This window comes from Stegostoma tigrinum, chromosome 37, assembly GCF_030684315.1.
Source record: "Stegostoma tigrinum isolate sSteTig4 chromosome 37, sSteTig4.hap1, whole genome shotgun sequence".
In the NCBI taxonomy this organism is placed as follows: Eukaryota; Metazoa; Chordata; class Chondrichthyes; order Orectolobiformes; family Stegostomatidae; genus Stegostoma; species Stegostoma tigrinum.
The window spans coordinates 1,909,041-1,929,403 of record NC_081390.1 but is presented as its reverse complement, the minus strand read 5'-3'; the positions used below and the strand labels follow the sequence as shown (position 1 = coordinate 1,929,403).

Sequence of the window (20,363 nt, the reverse complement as noted above, 5' to 3'; positions counted from 1 at the left end):
AAAATATAATCTTTTTTTAAAAAAATAGTTTATTGACTTGCAAATTACTTGGAATTATTTATTCTGGGATAATGGGTTCATTTCAGTTCACTAGCTTTGCCCAGACCGAGGACTGGATGTGCTTGCTTTTTTGAGGTTCCTGACAGTGAATCTGTTACAATTTCAGAATAATGCTGATGGCCTTACTCAGTGTTAGTATGATCACTGCGCTTCCACGCCTGTGCCTTAGGAAAAATATCTCTTTCTCACAGACAAGTTTTGAAATAGAGTGTTATTGCTACCCTGAAAGTAGCTGAGGCTGTGTTGATCATGTTCTAGCCCTGGATTTATCATAGAATCCTTACAATGTGGGAACAGGCCCTTCAGCCCAACCCTCAGCCCAGACCAACCTTCAGAGCATCCCACCCAGTCCCATCCCCTAATCTACACATCCCTGAATACTAAGGGAAATTTAGCATGGCCAATCCACCTAGCCTGCACGTCTTTGGACTGTGGGAGGAAACTGGAGCACTCAGAGGAAACCCACGCAGACGTGGAGAATGTGCCAACTCCACACACAGTCGTCTGAGGGTGGAATCAAACCCGGGTCCCTGGCGCTGTGAGGCTGCAGTGCTACCCACTGAGCCACTGTGCTGCCATGTTATTTGTGTGATTTTATTTTAAGTTGGAATTATTGCATAGTAACCAAGAACAGTCGCCCCAGCTAAATGCTTTGCTAATCCTCAATGCTGGATTGAAGCACCAGCCTAGATCAGATGTTCAAGTCTCGAGTGGTACTTGATTACTCTTACTATTGAGTCAGAAAATGTTCTTGCTAATAGTGCTGATAGTGTGTTGTACTAATGAGTAATAATATACTGCGAGGAAACGTTGGACTCTGGATTGTTCACAATATGCTGAAGGACTAAATCGTGGAGGTGGAGTTGGTGGTGGTGAGGTTGCAATGTGGATTTGACATGGTAAATACCCAATGCCTGTTACACCACCTCGTGTCACAGAAACAATTAGATCTAATTCTCTTTGTTTTCCCTCCTTCAATCCCATAGGGAGCTGGAACGCAAGATCGGGTTCTGATTGAGATCCTTTGCACCAGGGATAACCAGCAGATCCGAGAAATTGTGCGCTGTTATAAGGAGGAGCTGGGTCGAGATTTGGAGAAGGATTTGAGGAAGGATACAAGCGGCCATTTCAGGAGATTGCTGATCTCCATGTCTCAGGTTAGTGACTGGAAAGTGGTGTGAAAGGATTGCTTGGGGCCACCCATCAGGGGTAATCTGATTGGATTGAAAATTCAGGTAAAGAATTAGATCATTTATCAGAGAGTAAGTGGGCAACTCCTGGTAATTGTCTTGTCATATATGGATGTTACCCTCTGTGACTGTCTCAGGCTGCTTCTCAAGCTGCCAAGGATGCAGCTCCAAGCAAATGAAAGTTGGAGCAATGTATGACTAACCACTGAAGGTTTACAGTTCTGTTCCAAAATGTGTCCACGGTCAGGTAATGAAGTTTAAAACTGACCTACCTGAAATATTTCCTCCCCTGCTTCACTGAGGATGACAGTGAGAGCAGAGCCTCTTTGCTGAATCACGCATCCACACGTTTGGCTGTACTGTGTAGGAGTCTGGTTGCTCAGCACTACCCACCGAATTTAACATGTTCTTTCTGTCTTTCTTTCACTGTTTCTCTCGATCTATGTTTCAGTCTCTGTTCTTCCCTCCACTTTCTTCTCCCTCATGCCTCTCTCTGTAATATGTACGTATTCTTGCTGCAGCAACTGAAGCAAAGACTTGGAAATTTCCCACACCTTTAGAAAGTCTCAAGGCCAAAGAAAGCTCCACAGCATTTTCTCTTGCTAACAGCACAGAGTTTGAGGTTGGCCTGGGGAGTTGGCCGTGTGTCTTTAGCTCACAAGGAAATCTGGAGCCTTGTCTCTGTCTTTAGTTTTTTGGTAAATTTCAACTGTCTCAAAATCCAAACAAGACAACTTTTGTCGTTCACTTCCATTTGTTTCAGTGTTACAGAATCTGTTGCTGCTTTATGATGTTAACCACATTTTTCACACATTCAGGTCACAATTTTCATTCCTGTATGGGTACAGATGTAGCCAGCAAAATTCTAGGTGACCCAATCTGTGTTGAATGAGCTGGTTCCAAATGGGAAACTGATGTGAGTGATACTTTCACAACTTTGTTCCCTTGGGTAAAGAGGATTAAATAATAAAATGCCAGGTAGGTCGAGGGTGTGCACTAGTCTAGGGCATCTATAATGAACCAGCAATGCAACAGCCTTGGGGCTGTTCAGATTCCACTTTTTGGAACTGACTTCAGTAATCCTGCCAGATCCGACAAAACTATAAAAGTGAAGCCTGGCATCTGGACTGATAACACAGTTTGATGCGCTGAAGTATTTCCAGGACAAAACCTGCCAGTACTACATATTCTCGCCAACATACCAGACCCACACTGCATGGGTAGCTGATAATTCTTTCAGGATAACCAGGAAAGGAAATAACCCTTTTCATATCAGCTCTGACCTCTTCCAAACATTAACCTTTTATGAAAACAAAGCAGCCACTCCTACTGGAGTGTGCGTGTGTGTGTCTGTGGGAAATCACCTTGGCCAGGATGCTGCACGCTGGGTGAGTTATCGGGAGCTGCTGTTACCTTGGAAACAGTATCCAGCATGCAGTGAAGAGAGCCAGAAGTCTCCATGTAATGACGTTGCCTTTTAGCTGTGTGTGAGCCCTGGTGAAAACTAAAGCATGAAGCTGACTTAAAACCCACTGGAATCAACCCTTGATTTCTGTTCACAGGGCAACCGCGATGAGAATCAGACGGTGGATATGCAGAAAGCGACAGCAGATGCAGAGAGGTTGTTCCGGGCTGGGGAAGGGAAGCTTGGCACAGACGAATCGACCTTCAACATGATTCTAGCAACTCGCAGCTTTCCCCAGCTCCGGGCAACTATTCAGGAATACGGCAGGGTAAGCGAGTGGAACGTCCCCTCTGTCGGCAACTGAACAAAAAAGGGGACAAATGGAACTGACCTGGTTTGTGTAGAATTATTTCAGGGTTTAGGTTTATTGAAAGTTTTCATGGTCTCTTCTTTTGCTTGTGGTTGTGGAATTAAGGGATAGAAGCTCATCAATTTAAACATTGAGAGAGACAGGGGCTGCAAGATTCATTTAGTCTGCTCATGCAGCTACTGAGTCTCCTGACAACTCTCTGCTTTATCCTGCTGTTGCTTCTCACTCATGGACTTAATTGATTTCCCTTTCAGCTTAGGTATGGGCACTTTTGGAATATTGAATACTTTGCAATGGAGAGCAGTTTAGTAATCTCTTGATGCACAGTAGGATAATATTTAAAGTAGTGTGTGTTACTGGACATGGGGAGAGTGCAAGAACGATACAAATTGTTTAGAGTGCTCTTAGATAGGATATACATGATTGGCCTAATGGCCACCTAGTGTTCTCTGACTTTAGGTTCTGAGAGAAAAGGTCGAAACAGATTGAGATAAATCTCCCCTGACTGTTTATCGTGATGGAAAAGACACATGTCTCTCCAAAGCAGGGGTTTTCTCTCTCTCTCTCTCTCAGTAAAAACACATAAAAATGTATATTTAATTGTGGTTTCCAGTATCTCTCGTAGGGCAAGGGAGAGGCCAGTCAGTCCCTTGGGACTATTCGACCATTCAGTTTGATCACAGCTGAACTACACTTCTCACTCATTTACCTGTATTTGCACTGTATCTCTTGCTTTCCCTATAGAATGATAAAAAAATTGGTCAATTTCTGTCTTAAAAAGCAGTAATTGATGGGCCCAACATCAACAGTCTTTTGGGGAGGAGAGTTCCACATACCTACTTAGGCTACCCGTAAAGAAATGCTTCCTTACTTTTCCTGAATTCAACTAATTCAACTTCTAAAGTTGCGACCTGAGTTTAAATCTCACCTGCTCTGAAGATATTAGGATTATACCACAGCACAACATCGTGGGCCGAAGGGCCTGTGCTGTACTTTTCTGTGTTCTATGTGTAATAACATCTGAGTAGGTAGTTTGGAAGATATCTTAATATTGAGATAACAAGGTGTGGAGCTGGATGAGCACAGCAGGCCAAGCAGCATCTTAGGAGCGGGAAAGCTGGGCCTAGACCCTTCATTGCTCAGGTTGTCGAGGGAAGTCCTGACAATGGTTTTTGCTTTTAAAGATGGTGCCCCCCTACTGAGATTACACACACACGCACAATGAATGAGGAGAACATAGTTTTTAGCTCAACTGGTAATGCCCAGGCCTTCATTGGTAGCTAAGCAGCAGACAGTGTTGGAACGTATACACTGGAAACGTCAAGTGAGTGATTTTGAGGAGAAATGCTGATAATGGAACAACTCAGCATCCTACAGCACAGAATTGGATCATTTAACTGAGATGGAAAGTGGTGGAGCAAATTTGAAAAATTCTATTAAGAAGTAAATCCCACTGCTTTAGCTGTAGTGGGAGTGATTTACTTTGCAACCTAATATACCATTAGATAAGTGCTTGAGAAGATACTGTTTGGATAGTAGCTCTTCCAAAAAGGCACATTGTGCTGCTTAATTCTAGCACTAAAACCAAACAGTCCCTGAATATTGTGGTCTGCATGCAGTACATGAACATCCAAATGGAGTTTGCACATTCTCCCAGTGTCTGTGTCTCTGCTCCGGTTTCCTGCCACAGTCCAAAGATGTGCAGGTTAGGTGGATTGACCATACTGAATTGACTATGGTGTCCAGGAATGTGCAGGCTGGGTGAATCAGCCATGGGGAATGCAGGGTTACAGGGAGAGGATAGGGAGATGCGTCTGGGTAAGGTGTTTTTTTTGTGGGGGAGGGGTGCATTGTAAACTCAGTGGACTGAATGGCCTGCTTCCACATTGTAGTGTTTCTATGAAATCATTTTCAATCAAAAATAGAAATAGTTGAAGAAATTCAAATCTGGCAGCAGAAAGGCTTCTGATGAAGTGGTCACGAGGGTCCAAAACATTTACTCTGCTTTCTCTCCACAGATGTTGTCAGACTTGCTGCATCTTTCCAGCTATTTCTGTTTTTGTTTCAGATTGCCAGCGTCTGCAGGGTTTCTGTTTGGTATTTAAATCATTTTACTTTTCTGCATCTCTGTTTCCTCCTCGTTAAGGAAAGGTGTTGATTTCTGTTATTACTAGATCCTCTCTCATATTATTGGTATCAATCATAATTTGTTTGCTCAACAGTGAAGGCAGATACAAACTCCTCAGTCCTCCCTGCCACTGACACTGTCACCTGTGTTTGTTCTTGAGGGGCCTTCATTTTCCTGAGATACTGATAGATATAGAACATAGAACATAGAACATAGAACAGTACAGCACAGAACAGGCCCTTCAGCCCACAATGTTGTGCCGACCATTGATCCTCATGGATGCACCCTCAAATTTCTGTGACCATATGCATGTCCAGCAGTCTCTTAAATGACCCCAATGACCTTGCTTCCACAACTGCTGCTGGCAACGCATTCCATGCTCTCACAAGTCTCTGCGTAAAGAACCTGCCTCTGACATCCCCTCTATACTTTCCACCAACCAGCTTAAAACTATGACCCCTCGTGCTAGCCATTTCTGCCCTGGGAAATAGTCTCTGGCTATCGACTCTATCTATGCCTCTCATTATCTTGTATACCTCAATTAGGTCCCCTCTCCTCCTCCTTTTCTCCAATGAAAAGAGACCGAGCTCAGTCAACCTCTCTTCATAAGATAAGCCCTCCAGTCCAGGCAGCATCCTGGTAAACCTCCTCTGAACCCTCTCCAAAGCATCCACATCTTTCCTATAATAGGGCGCCCAGAACTGGACGCAGTATTCCAAGTGCGGTCTAACCAAAGTTTTATAGAGCTGCAACAAGATGTCACGACTCTTAAACTCAATCCCCCTGTTAATGAAAGCCAAAACACCATATGCTTTCTTAACAACCCTGTCCACTTGGGTGGCCATTTTAAGGGATCTATGTATCTGCACACCAAGATCCCTCTGTTCGTCCACGCTGCCAAGAATCCTATCCTTAATCCTGTACTCACCTTTCAAATTCGACCTTCCAAAATGCATCACCTCGCATTTATCCAGGTTGAACTCCATCTGCCACCTCTCAGCCCATCTCTGCATCCTGTCAATGTCCCGCTGCAGCCTACAACAGCCCTCTACACTGTCAACGACACCTCCGACCTTTGTGTCGTCTGCAAACTTGCTGACCCATCCTTCAATTCCCTCGTCCAAGTCATTAATAAAAATTACAAACAGTAGAGGCCCAAGGACAGAGCCCTGTGGAACCCCACTCACCACTGACTTCCAGGCAGAATATTTTCCTTCTACTACCACTCGCTGTCTTCTGTTGGCCAGCCAATTCTGTATCCAAGCAGCTAAGTTCCCCTGTATCCCATTCCTCCTGACCTTCTGAATGAGCCTTCCATGGGGAACCTTATCAAATGCCTTACTGAAGTCCATATACACCACATCCACAGCTTGACCCTCATCAACCTTACTAGTCACATCCTCAAAAAACTCGATAAGGTTTGTAAGGCATGACCTACCCCTCACAAAGCCGTGTTGACTGTATTTGATCAAGCCATGCTCTTCCAGATGGTCATAAATCTTATCCCTCAGAATCCTTTCTAACACCTTGCAGACGACAGACGTGAGACTTACCGGTCTATAATTGCCGGGGATTTCCCTATTTCCTTTCTTGAAGAGAGGAATTACATTTGCCTCTCTCCAGTCCTCAGGTACGACTCCAGTGGAGAGCGAGGATGCAAAGATCTTCGCAAGTGGCGAAGCAATCGCATTTCTCGCTTCCCAAAGCAGCCGAGGACAAATCTGATCCGGGCCTGGCGACTTGTCAATCTTAATGTTTGACAAAATTTTCAGTACATCAGCTTCCTCTATCTCTATCCATTCCAGCATGCACACCTGCTCTTCAAAGGTTTCATTCACTACACAGGTCGTTTCTTTCGTAAAGACAGAAGCAAAAAACTCATTTAGGGCATCCTTTTATCTGTTTTACCATTAGAATTGAATCCCTTTCATGTTATTTTTCATGTTCGTCTTTGGAACTTTGCAATAGTTGCTTTACATTCCTTTCTTGCTTTATACAGTCTGTTCCCAGTCTGTTGAATTTTATTATTTCTTTGCATTCGATGTGTTTCTCACTTTTGTTGACCATATGTGTCTACCTGCATTTATGTTCGTTGATGATCAGTTTCTGGTAAAAGTTTCTTTAAATACCTCCCACGTTAACATTTTTTTTTCCTCCCCTATGTCCAATTTAAGCCAAACCCATCAGATTGCCTTTTCTTGTATTGAACTTTAATTTAGAAGTGATTTCTCCACAGTTATCTAAACGGGAACTGCTGAAAGCTGTTGACAGGGAGTTTTCAGGAGATGTGCGTGATGGAATGCATGCTATTGGTAAGTTTGACTGTTACAACCATCAGTGAACCGTACAACTTGAGTTTGGCTTCTTCAGTTGAAAATTATACATTACACCATCTCTCTTTCCCTGTTGCTCACTTTCTGTCTTGCTCATTGCTCCTCCTCCTCAGCCCTTCTCTTTCCCCCTCTTTTACTCTCCCCTTCCTCCACACTCATCACGTCTATACCATTCTCCTGAATCTTGTGTCCCATTAGCACCTCTGTTTTCATTCTCCTCCACCCAGCCCATTTACTGCTGCCTGCGGCATCCTGCATTGTTACCATGATGCCTCACACCTTGCTGCACTGAGCCAGGAACCTGAACTGGCCCCCCTGCCTTAAAACTCTCACTGTTCATTTGAAAACAGCATGCTCTCAATCCAACTTAACATGACCTTTTTCTCAATCAGCTTTACTTACACAGTTTGCTCTCTTTCACCAAGCTTTTGATCTCTTGCAGTCTCACCATCTGTAGTTTGTAATTTTGTTTTTATTGTGGTGAATTTGAGGTATCTCAATGTTTATCTGCTTTGATGGTACAGAATAGAAACAGCTCCGTCCATAAAATGTATTAAAACTGTTGAACTTTTTAACAAGAGCAATGATAGCTAATTTAGTTAGAGGGAGAAGGAAGAGCGCTAGGTAGAAGCAGCTCCCATTTTGTTAGTAAGTGTGACTTACTTCATTGTTTCCTTGTGTTTTGATTATCTTATTGTGGGCCAGGCTGTTTTTGAAGGCTTATCCTTTTACCTTTTCCTTGCAGTTCAATGTGTGGTCAGTCGCCCGGTATTTTTTGCTGAAAAGCTCTACAAGTCCATGAAAGGCGCTGGTACCAGCGATTCTACTCTCATCCGAATCATTGTCACTCGCAGTGAGGTATGAATGCCTGTCTGAGACAGGGGAGTACCCGTCAGCTGCCTGTATCATACAAACTGTAACTGTGTCTTACTGGGTTAATGCTACTCTCTTACCAAACTGCCCACCCTCATCCAGATGTGCAAAGTCCTAGATTCAAACCTGATCTATGCTGAGTTTATTGACCAAATTGCTGTCATGAATGCACCAACACATTCAATAATAATTTGGGAAATTGGGTGATCATTTATAAAGGAAATATTTGCCAAATTTGTAGTTATGAGCCTTGGTGTGAGATTAACTGGCTTTTCCACAGAACCATTTCTGGTTTCGGCAGCAGCACCTCGGAGCAGAGGTTTCTGGGAGGGGAGGGACCTTTCTTTTCATCCCTCTGCTATATAAGTGATTGTGGTCTCAACCCGAGACCCTACCCTTGTAGGGCCTCCCACCCATCCACCTCCTCTAACCTTATACACCAGGGACAAATCAAGGTAAACTTCTCTCTTTTTTAATTTTTTTGTTCAGGGGGTTAGCAGAGATGGCAGTGCAGGTAGAGAAATGGTCCTCCTGCATGATGTATGAGGTCAGGGACGCCATTAGTGTCCCATCCAAATACGTCTGCTGGAAGTGCACCCAACTCTTGCTCCTCTAAGACCGCGTTAGGGAACTGGAGCGGGAGCTGGATGAAGTTCGGATCATTCGGGAGGCAGAGTCAGTGATAGACAAGAGTTTCAGGGAAGTAGTTACTCCTAAGCGTGAAGAAAGCTGGGTAACTGTGAGAAGGGGGAAAAAGCAATCAGTACAGGGATCTCTTGTGGTCGTTCCCCTGAAAAACAGGTATACCGTTTTGGATACTGTTGGGGGGGATGACTTACCAGGAGCATGCAGTAGGGTGCAGGTCTCTGGTACAGAGTCTGTCCCTCTTGCACAGAAGGGAAGGGGGGATAAGAAGAGAGTGATAGTCATTGGGGACTAGGTAGTTAGAGGGACTGATATAAGGTTTGCCAGGAACAAAAGAGACTCACGGTTGGTGTGTTGCCTTCCCGGTGCCAGGGTCCGTGATGTCTTGGATCGTGTCTTTGGGGTCCTGAAGGGAGAGGGTGACCAGCCCCAAGTCGTGGTCCACATAGGCACCAACGACATAGGTAGAAAGAGGGATAGGGATGTCAGGCAGGATTTCAGGGAGCTCGGGTGGAAGTTGAGAGGTAGAACAAACAGAGTGGTTACCTCTGGTTTGTTACCCATGCCACGTGATGGCGAGGCAAAGAACAGGGAGAGATTTCAGCTGAAGACGTGGCTGCAGGGATGGTGCAGGAGGGAGGGCTTCAGGTACATGGACAATTGGGGCTCATTCTGGAGAAGGTGGGACCTCTACAAACAGGACGGTCTCCACTTGAACCAGAGGGGCACTAATATCCTGGGTGGAAAATTTGCTAGTGCTATTCGCGTGGATTTAAACTAGCTCAGAAGGGGGATGGGAAACTCAGGTGTAGTCCTAGTACACAGAAGGATGAGCGTAGGGAGGACGTGGACAGAACCTCACTGTCACAGGAGTGTGCTAGCAGACAGCAAGCTGGATTGAAGTGTGTCTACTTTAATGCCAGGAGTATCCGGAATGAGGTAGGTGAGCTTGCAGCTTGGATAGGTACCTGGGACTTCGATGTTGTGGCCATTTCAGAGACATGGATAGAGCAGGGTCAGGAATGGATGTTGCAGGTTCCAGGGTTTAGATCTTTCATTAAGGTCAGGGAAGGTGGTAAAAAGGGGGAGGTGTGGCTTTGTTGGTCAAGGACAGTATAACGGCGGCTGAAAGAACTCTTGTTGAGGACTCGTTTACTGAGGTGGTATGGGCTGAGGTCAGAAACAGGAGAGGAGAGGTCACACTGGGAGTTTTTTTATAGGCCCCTGCAAAGTTCCAGGGATGTGGAGGAGAGGATTGGCAAAACTATTCTGGGCAGGACTGAAAAGAACGGGGTGGTCATTATGGGAGACTTTAACTTCCCTAACATTGACTGGAAATGCCATAACTCTAGTACTCCTGCACACATTGGACCAGTTTTTGTCCAATGTGTGCAGGAGGGTTTCCTGACTCAGTATGTCGAAGAGCCGACAAGAGGGGAGGCCACACTGGATCTGGTACTTGGTAATGAACAAGACTAGGTGATTAATTTAGTGGTAGGTGAGCACTTTGGAGAGAGTGACCATAATTCGGTTATGTTTACTTTAGCAATGGAAAGGAATAGGAACATGCCACAGGGCAGGAGTTATAGATGGGGGAAGGGCAATTATAAGGCGATTAGGCAAGACTTAGGAGGTGTAGAATGGGTTAGCAAAATGCAAGGGATGGGGACAGTCGAAATGTGGAGCTGGTTCAAGGAACAGATATTGCGTGTCCTTGATAGGTATGTCCCTGTCAGGCAGGGAGGAAGTGATAAGGGAAGGGAACTGTGGTTTACGAAAGAAATTGTATCTCTTGTTAAGCGGAAGAAGGAGGCTTAGGTGAAGATGAGACAAGATGGTTCAGATGAGGCGATGGAGAGTTACAGATTAGCGAGGAAGGATTTAAAGAGAGTTAAGAAGAGCAAGAGGAGCACACGAACAGACATTGACAGGTAGAATAACGGAGAACCCTAAAGCTTTCTATAGGTATTTGAGGAATAAGAGGATGACTCGGGTAGGAATAGGGCCAGTCAAAGACAGAAGTGGGAAGTTGTGTGTGTGACCCTGTGGAGAGCAGAGAGGTGCTAAATGATTATTTCTCATCTGTTTTCACTGAGGAACAGGAGCATATTGTGGAGGAGATGACTGAGTTACGGGCTAGTAGAATTGAAAGGATTGAGGTTAGTAAGGAGGAGTTGATATCAATTCTAGAAGGTGTGAAGGTAGATAAATCCCCTGGGCCAGATGGGATTTTTCCGAGTATTCTCTGGGAAGCTAGGGAGGAGTTGGCGGAGCCTTTGGCCTTGATCTTTGAGTCCTCATTGTCTACAGGTTTAGTACCAGAGGACTGGAGGATTGCAAATGTTGTGCCCTTGTTCAAGAAGGGCAGTAGGGATGACCCAGGTAATTATAGACCTGTGAGCCTTACGTCTGTTGTAGGAAAAATTTTGGAAAGGATTATAAGAGATAGGATTTATAATCATCTAGCAAGCTACAATTTGATTGGAGATAGTCAGCATGGATTCGTCAAGGGCAGGTCATGTCTCACAAACCTCATTGAGTTTTTTGAGGTGACCAACCATGTGGATAAGGGTAGGGCAGTTGGCATGGTGTACATGGACTTCAGTAAAGCCTTTAATAAAGTTCCACATGGTAGGTTATTGGAGAAAATACAGAGGCACAGGATTGAGGGAGATTTAGCAGTTTGGATTAGAAACTGGCTTTTTGTAAGAAGGCAACGAGTGGTGGTTGATGGAAAATATTCAGCCTGGAGTCCGGTTACTAGTGGTGTGCCTCAAGGATCTGTTTTGGGACCACTGCTGTTTGTCATTTTTATAAATGACTTGGACGTAGGCACTGGTGGATGGGTTAGTAAGTTTGCAGATGACACTAAAGTCGGTGGAGTGGTGGACAGTGTGGAAGAATGTTGCAGGGAGACTTGGATAAACTGCAGAATTGGGCCGGAAGGTGGCAAATGGAGTTTAATACGGATAAATGTGAGGTGATTCACTTTGGGAGGAATAATCGGAAGGCAGAATACCTGGTCAATGGAAAGATTCTTGGTAGTGTAGATGTGCAGAGGGATCTTGGTGTCCATGTACATAGATCCCTGAAAGTTGCCACCCAGGTTGATAGTGCTGTTAAGAAGGCTTACGGTGTTTTAGGTTTTGTTGGTGGAGGGATTGAGTTCCGGAGCCGTGATGTCATCCTGCAATTGTACAAAATGCTCGTGCGGCCTCATTTGGAATACTGCGTGCAGTTTTGGTCACCCCATTACAGGAAGGATGTGGAAGCATTGGAAAAGTTGCAGAGGAGATTTACCAGGATGTTGCCTGGTCTGGAGCGCAGGCCCTATGAAGAAAGGCTGAGGGACTTGGGTCTGTTCTCATTGGAGAGAAGGAGGCTAAGAGGGGATTTAATAGAGACATATAAGATGATCAGAGGATTAGATAGGGTGGACAGTGAGAGTCTTTTTCCAGGGATGATGACTTCAGCTTGTACAAGGGGGCATAGCTACAAAGTGAGGGGTGATAGATTTGAGACAGATGTCAGAGGCAGGTTCTTTACCCAGAGAGTGGTAAGGGCATGGAACGCCCTGCCTGCCAATGTAGTTAACTCAGCCACATTAGGGGCATTTAAACAGTCCCTGGATAAGCATATTTATAATGATGGGATAGTGTAGGGGGAGGGGCTTAGTTCACAGATCGGCGCAACATCGAGGGCTGAAGGGCCTGTTGTGTGCTGTATTGTTCTGTGTTCTATGATAGTTGAAATGGCCTCTTTCTGTGCAGCATTATTCAGTGATCATGGCCACAAGAACGGCCGGCCTGTTTATTTCTCAGCCAGTGGCTGCACACTTTATTGATGTGGGCTTGCTGCTCCTGGTCACATTCCAGTGCCTTTGGATTGGGAATTTTTTCAGAAATCAACCAGCACTGACTAGGTATAAATCTTGAGACCATTGGCTCAACCTTTGTATTCAGAACTGTACATTGGACTCCATTGCATAATGTGAAGGACTTCTCAACAGTAGATAAACTGAAAGCTCCTGTCATTGAATGCTGATGTGTGGGTGAGTGATGCAGGTTTCACATGTATATTGGATCAGCTGCAGTCTCCATTTCATTTCATTGAGCATTCTGGTTTTTAATGTCCTTTCAGTCATGCTGCAGTCACCATTCTTGTTCAGTGCTGACATTTATATTTGTTTGTGTTTTGTGCCTGCCCATTACTGCAGACAATCTGCCCTCAATTCATCACTGAATATGACCGCCTTGCCTGTCTCCTTTTCTCAGCTATTCCACTCAGCACTACAGTGCTGTTCAATGTGACTTAGTGAGTTCAGTTTGTGCCCCCTCAGGACAATACAGTTCTCTACAATCTGCACAATAGCTCTGACCACTTACAGCTGTATAATTTTTCACATGGTTAGAAAGCATGAGTAATATTGTTATAACTTTCTTTCCTGAACTGTAATTTATTATACTACATGCAAATTTAGATTTTATTTTATATTTCTGAAACAGAAAGCATAAGGACATAAACCATGTCACTGTACTTAGATTATAAATGTGTCCTCCACAGATTGATCTTGTTCAAATCAAGCAAGCGTTTTGGGAGAAGTACCAGAAGACTTTACGTTCGATGGTGGAAAGTGACACAAGTGGAGACTACAAGCGCTTGTTGGTTTCGATTATTGGGAACTAATTCTGAATTAATAGCTTCTGGGTGACTTAATGAATTTCTTTTAACAATTGCATCAATCTTGACTTCATTAGTGGAAGGAGAAAGAGACAACATTCCTTTTTGAATCATCTCTCACTTCATAAATTTTAATGTTAGTTGGGCTTTCCTTTCCAGCCAAAGGTAGCTAGATGAAAACTCTTCCTGCACAAGCTGCTCAGTTGACATCGTCAGCTTTTGATCCCATCGGCTTCCCAGCCTGACACTGAAGAGTACAATCTGCCCACAGTTACTTTCCATAGTGGAAAGAACAAATCCAAGCTTTTAGAATAAGCGTACATTTGCTGTTTGGAACTTGCTTTCAAACTGGTGTGCTATATAACACTTAAGATGCCACTAACTATTAACCCAATGCAGATGTTCTGGCGATGAATGTTGAATAATAGTTTGTGCTGTGATGGTAAGATTATTTTCTGAATGAAACTAGAGTATCAATCGATTTTGCTTCATATTTCACTTTATCTGGAGGTGCACAGAAACTGCTCGTGGTCCATTATTGAAGTGCAGTTCATCCAAATTGCCAGTTTTTACTATTTCTCAATTTCTTCCTCTAACTTGAACTGAGGATGTCTGGACTACAGCTACAATAAGTAGCTTAGAGCTTTTGATACTACCTCAAACTGTGCTCTCTTCTCATGAGTTTCCTCAGCCTAGTTAGTGCATCACATGGAAAGGTTTTAACTTGCCTTAATGTGAAGAAATATTGTCTCTGAAATCTCAGAATAAGGAACTGTTTAAAAATGGGAGTATACCTGAACAATGATGTGGGGTCCAGTAATTTGCGTTGTCATAAGATTATGTTCTCTGAAATTGTTAATGGATGAAATATGTTCACCCTCCAAAAATGATGTTGATGTGCTGAGGAGGTGTCTTCAGAGGACCTTCCTTCCACCCATTCCAGCTCAGTAGACTTGTTTTTCAGGGAATTTGGCTGAATTCTGATAGCAGTCCTCTGGAGATGTTCAGTTTAGATCCTATGAATAGTTGTCTTTTAGTGAAATAAAAACAACTGGAGATCTGAACAGAAAAACAGTTAACGTTTTTCTGTTTTTTTCTCGCTACAGATGTTGCCAGAACTGTGGAGTTTCTCCAGCTCCAACTGTTTTTATTTCAGGTCTCCTAGTGAATATTGCCTTGCTCCCTATGTAACCATGCACTGCACTGCTTTATTCTCCGTTTGGTGGCAGGGTGGCATGTTATCTGCACTAAGATGTATTTAAGAATTCTATATTAATGCCATATATTTGCTCTGCAACAATATAGCTCTCAATTATGCAAAATTTTGCCTTGTGCCTTGCATTCTGAATACAATTCTATTTTATATTTCTATAGTAGTAGAAAATAAAGAATATAATCCTTGTCTCTGCACTTTGTAAATGTGCCTCTTCTGAAGTAGGGTTCAGTGGTTTCTGAATTTAGTGTATAGCAACCTTACTAGGCCTGAGCACTAAACTCCTATTGTTTTCCTCTAAGTCTGCATATTTCTAGACATCTAAGGCTCACTTATGATATTTCTAAGCCTCATTACACTTTAGTTTTGATTTCTTTTGCTTACTTGGAAAGCTTTTGACCTGTCGTGAAGTAATCTCTCCATCACTTCCCCTCCAACAACACCACCACCGAAGTCTGCTTCTCATCCAGGAGTGGACAGTGAAGATCACTGATTTGCAGAAATGCTGGTGTCTTACTAAACTAGTGCTCAGGGAACACGAGGGAAATTGTTAGCTGGAGGCTTTGGCCTGGTGATTGCTCCCAGGAGCTTGTGGTTGCTGTCCTGTGACCCCACCTGGCAAGGGTTTGGGTTTTCTGATTCAGATTATACTCTGAAATGAAGGCTGGATGACTCCTTGCTAGAGTGTGGGCAATTGGCTTTACCCTGTGGACTTGTGAATCAATGACCACTAACCTGCCTTGAACTGTGGGCCACGTTGACTTAGTTTAGATGTATGTAATCTGTAATCTTGATTTATCATTGCTCATGCTGGATTATCGTTTCCTACTTTAAAATTATGTTGCCAATATTCTAACTGTTTTAAAAAGTTCAATGTCAATAAAATGAAATCACTGTAAAATGCTCCAGTGACAGGAAGCAGTACAGGAATTTTTTTGCATCCTGATCTAATGCTGGTTCTAATTTCGTCAAATGTTTTGCCAATAGTTGTATTAATGGAATAAAAGTAAGTGATCTGGAGCTGTTTGTTTGGTTTTTTTGTCTTGTCTGGCTATCTGTGTACAGGGAAGGGGAAGGAAGTATGGACCCTGTCACTGTTTCTGCTCCACCCTACCATACACTTTGACAGCAATCCAGCTAACCAGAAATACAAACACGTGTTCATAGCATCGGCCACTACCGTTCGTTCTCATAAAGCATAGGTTGTTTCTCCAGAATTTCCTGTTGGGCTTGTGACTATTTTATATATTGACTAGTGGCTGGTCCCCTACACAAGGGGAAACAGTATCTCTGTTTATAATGAAAGGGTTTGATAGGATAAAGACCTCCATTAAGTAAAGCCTTGTCTGTTACAGAGAAAAGAGCACAATTGTGTTTTAGGTTTCCAGATAATTTTTACACCTGTCTTTTTTCATGCTGATGATTTTCATTATGCGACTAATTCAGTGTATTTTCTGGTCTCCACATTATGAAGAATATAATGTTTTTTAACCAAGGCTCTGCAGAACTTCTGAATTCTGATTCTAGCTCTTTAGAAGTGAATCCCTTCCTTACAGCACCAAGATTCTTGAGATCCTGTCATCTTCATCCTATGAGAGTCACATCCAAGGCCAGTCCACTCAATATTGACACACTTGTGGATTAGCAATATACAGCCCTCTAGTTCAGCTTACGAGTGAAAGACTCCTGTTATTCAGTATGACACCTACCGTGGGTTCAGGATTTGGTGTTTAGTCTGCAGAGTGAACTGCCCCTGATTATTATACGAGCAGTTGGCTTTTCACAAGATACTTAAGTGACCAACATTCCAGCTGCTGAGGACCACGTGACTGTTTTGAATGAGATTAGCTTGTGCCATGATGCACTCTGCAGTGTGGCCTATGCGTATGGTATGGTCACACTTAAAACTTGAAGTATTGCAGAAATGTCAGCTGTCTAAGGAAGGCTGATAGGTGATTAGAAAAAACTCATGATGAAAAGAACAAAACCTAAAACATTTCAGTAGCAAAATATTACTTGTTGCACTCAACAAAAAGTGGTAGTGGCAGTAGACTAGTAATGCAGAAGTCCAGATGCCTGGCTAGGGACAAAGGAAGGGATCTTGCCCTAGAAGGATTTGAACCTAACAGCTTAGACTTTTTGGTGTATCTGAACTTCAGATACTGAGCAAACCAGCACAAAAGCCAGGCATAGGCTGTGCCCTGCCAAGATAATGTCACACTTCAAACATCTCCATTATATCCATGTAGCAACACCCCCAAGTCTCAGTCCTTCAGGGAGTCTTACATACACACTCCATCTGCTCTCTAGCCTTTGTAAACTCAAATTGTTCGTGCTCTTGGCATCTTGCCACCCAGTGTTATGTCAGCAGGAAGTGAGATTGAACTCTGATCCTTCTCCGGCTCCATCTGTTGTTAGATGGGGATCACGTTCGAACAGAGTGCCTGAGGCTGTGAGATTTCAGTGATAGAACTCTCGCTGTTCTCCCCTGAGACAACAGTGGGAATGAGAAGCAGATCTTAAAGCTGCTGTGAAATGTTCTCCTCAGACAAAACCATCAAAAAATTTGATTTCGTCATTTCCGAAAGTAGTGACTAGGTCTTAGGCAGAAACATTCTCAGGGTTGAAATTACACCAAAAATGCAGAAACTCCAGCAGCTTGCACGACAACACTTGCCCCAACGCACGAACCACCCACAGCTATCTCCTTCATCACCCCATATGGCTCTCTGATATGCAATGAAACACTTTCTCTCCATATAATTTGTGATACTACCCTGCTCCTGCCAATTTGGGCAATGGGCATAAATCTGGTATCGGGAGAGCCTATGCATTATTCTAATCCAGAAAGTAATGAGAAGATTCAAAGTGATATATGATAGCAACAAAACATGGCTGGAAATATTCTCTAAGAATGAAATGCTCCCTTTCAAAGCCATGCACACACATTTAAACTGCTCAGCAAATCAGATTAGTTGTAAATGTGGAAGTCTGCCTAGCAATAAATCTCAAGAGCAGTAAACTCACACAACAGGCTCAGTGAGGAATTTCAGATCAGAAATTAAACCTGCAACAGATAGAGGGAACTAAAGGGTAGCCTAGTCTACACTGGCTACAGACAATTCCTCCAGTGGGAGAAGCTGCATTAAAACATCTGCTCTTATCTTCATACCAGCCTCAATGCCAAAACCCATGCATGTCATACATACAATTGAATTCAACACTGCCAACACTTACTAGACAGGTTCTTGGAGATTTTTATTACACAACTTGATATTTGAGGAGTGGGATGGAGGAGAAATGTCTTCATTTGTGGTGTTTTGGAAATTTCTACCCCAAAAGGTTGTAGATGCTCCATTGCTGAATGTACTTTTATAATAAGGATTAATATATTTTTAATCTGAGAATCACGAGATATGGAGTGTGGGTGGGAATGGAGTAGAGTAAGAAGACCAGCGTCGACCTCATTAAGCATCAGTGCGGACTTTACCTCTTTTTATTCCTAGTTTGACTAATGACCCCGTTTAGTTACAGCCATTGGATGCCCATCTCCAATACTGTCATGACTCATAAATGGTAATATTAAAAGAAGCTTCCAATTATGTTTGACCTCTCCACATTTTTCCTATGGGTGTGTTCTGACAGCAACACCTGAAAGATGCATCCGCAATTTCTGCAGACTTCAGATCGGAATCCTACAGGGTTGGTAATTTCATTGCAACTTACGAGTGTTGTTCTAAATTGCTGGCATAGATAGGCAATTTAATGCCCAGACCACACAACCTATAATCTAGAAGCATCTTACAGTTGTCTCCAATCAGTGAACATGCTCAAATAATTCACTTGCCCCAGAATCAATGGATCTCCTTCAATGGAAGTTACCAGTACTGTCCCAGGGCAACTATCGTTAAAAAAAGTGTTCTGTGGCACTCTGTCCTCCTGTAACTAACTACCATGTAACCCCTGATTCTGTGATAGGGAATGGGTACAAACATAAGGATTAGATGATTTTAGCCGTGATTGTTGTATTGGGAACAGTAAGGTCATAAGAAACCGAAAAGTTGGAGGGTATAGCCACAAATGTTGATGAGGCCAGTTGCATGTATAGAGACGAGGAATAAACGGAATAAACAAGAACAGTGAAAACTCCATTTTTCCCATTTCATTCACTTTACCAAATTTTCAGGTTTTAAAATATAAATCCAAGCAGGTCATCCATCTCATCAGCTATTGACCTTATCTTTCAGTTTTCTCTTTAGGTTCTGGGAGCATGCTACACTGTGAATATTGGACCAACTCCTGTTTTTTCCAAAACAAAACCTCAGAATCAATCCAGAAGAGGGATCTTTAGACAATGAAAAACTTGCACTTAAATTATTTGTTTGACTCAGGATTCTGTAAAGCATTTTGCAGCAAATAACATCGATTTGATGTTTAATGACTGTTGCTGATCTGGTTTTAGGATGGCTGCAGGATAAATATTCGCAGTCGTCAGAGAATTTTCCTTCTCTAGTATTAATGCCATCAGATATTTGTATGCACCTCACTGGGTGGATATGACTTCATCTAATTGCTCTATCTTCCAAGCAGCATCTTTATGTAGCAGTAGTACTGCATTAGGAATGTTAACCAAGACTAAAAACTGAAGCATCTAGAACTGGACCTGAGCTCCCGAGGTGACTCAATGGCAGGTTCTTCCATATGGACAAGGCTGATACCTTCACTACTTTTGGTAAGTATCATAATGCTTTGATGGAGATCCAGTGATATTGTCAATGTAGGCCAAAGAGTATACCCACAGCACAGCATGGAGTACACTGCATAAAAGTTGAATGCTCACGGAACTATTTCCATTTTTGTTTACAAGTTCTGAAAGAAGTTTAAATTGAATTAACTTAAAGTCAATTCAAATAAAAAACAAGACTAAACAGCAAAATTAAAACTCCATTGTAATTAGACAACAAACATCAGATGCAAAGTTGAGTAATTTGGGTGGAGCCAGGTGAGGTAGAAAGAGAGAAAATCTGCTCTCAAAGTCACTTCTGGTTAAGAAACATTTCATGCAAGACAATGAATATATCTCTAAAACTCAGCACTCAATGAAACAGCCAGGGAGGCAATGGCCTAGAGGTATTATTGCTGGACTATTAATCTAGAGACCTAGATAACGTTCTGCGTTCAAATCGCAACACGGCAGTTGGTGGAATTTGAATTCAATAAAGAGAGTCTGGGATTAGTAATAACCATGAACCTGTTGCTGATTGTCAGAAAATCCCATCTGGTTTCCTAAAGTCCTTTAGCGAGGGAAACTGCCAACCTTACCTGGTCTGGCTGACATGTGACTCCAGACCCACAGCAATGTGGTTGACTCTTAACTGCTCCGTGGGCAATTAGGGATGGGCAATAAATGCTGCCACAAAAAGTGCCACCCTCAACCCATGAATCAATAAAGAAAAAAAACTAAAT

General features: G+C 43.0%; 1 protein-coding gene across 6 annotated transcripts in view; it reads left to right on the top strand.

The window, feature by feature from the left end:
* LOC125467468 (annexin A7-like) overlaps positions 1-15,917 on the top strand; it is a 52,743-nt gene extending 36,826 nt beyond the window's left edge. For all 6 annotated transcript variants that reach the window (XM_048563305.2, XM_048563309.2, XM_048563306.2 and 3 more), the window contains 5 exons: positions 1,047-1,217; positions 2,813-2,983; positions 7,390-7,465; positions 8,232-8,344; positions 13,568-15,917. In XM_048563305.2, the coding sequence (XP_048419262.2) occupies positions 1,047-1,217; positions 2,813-2,983; positions 7,390-7,465; positions 8,232-8,344; positions 13,568-13,690 (654 nt within the window). In that variant the 3' untranslated portion in view covers positions 13,691-15,917. The remainder of the gene's footprint in view (positions 1-1,046; positions 1,218-2,812; positions 2,984-7,389; positions 7,466-8,231; positions 8,345-13,567) is intronic.
* Positions 15,918-20,363: the final 4,446 nt, after the last annotated feature.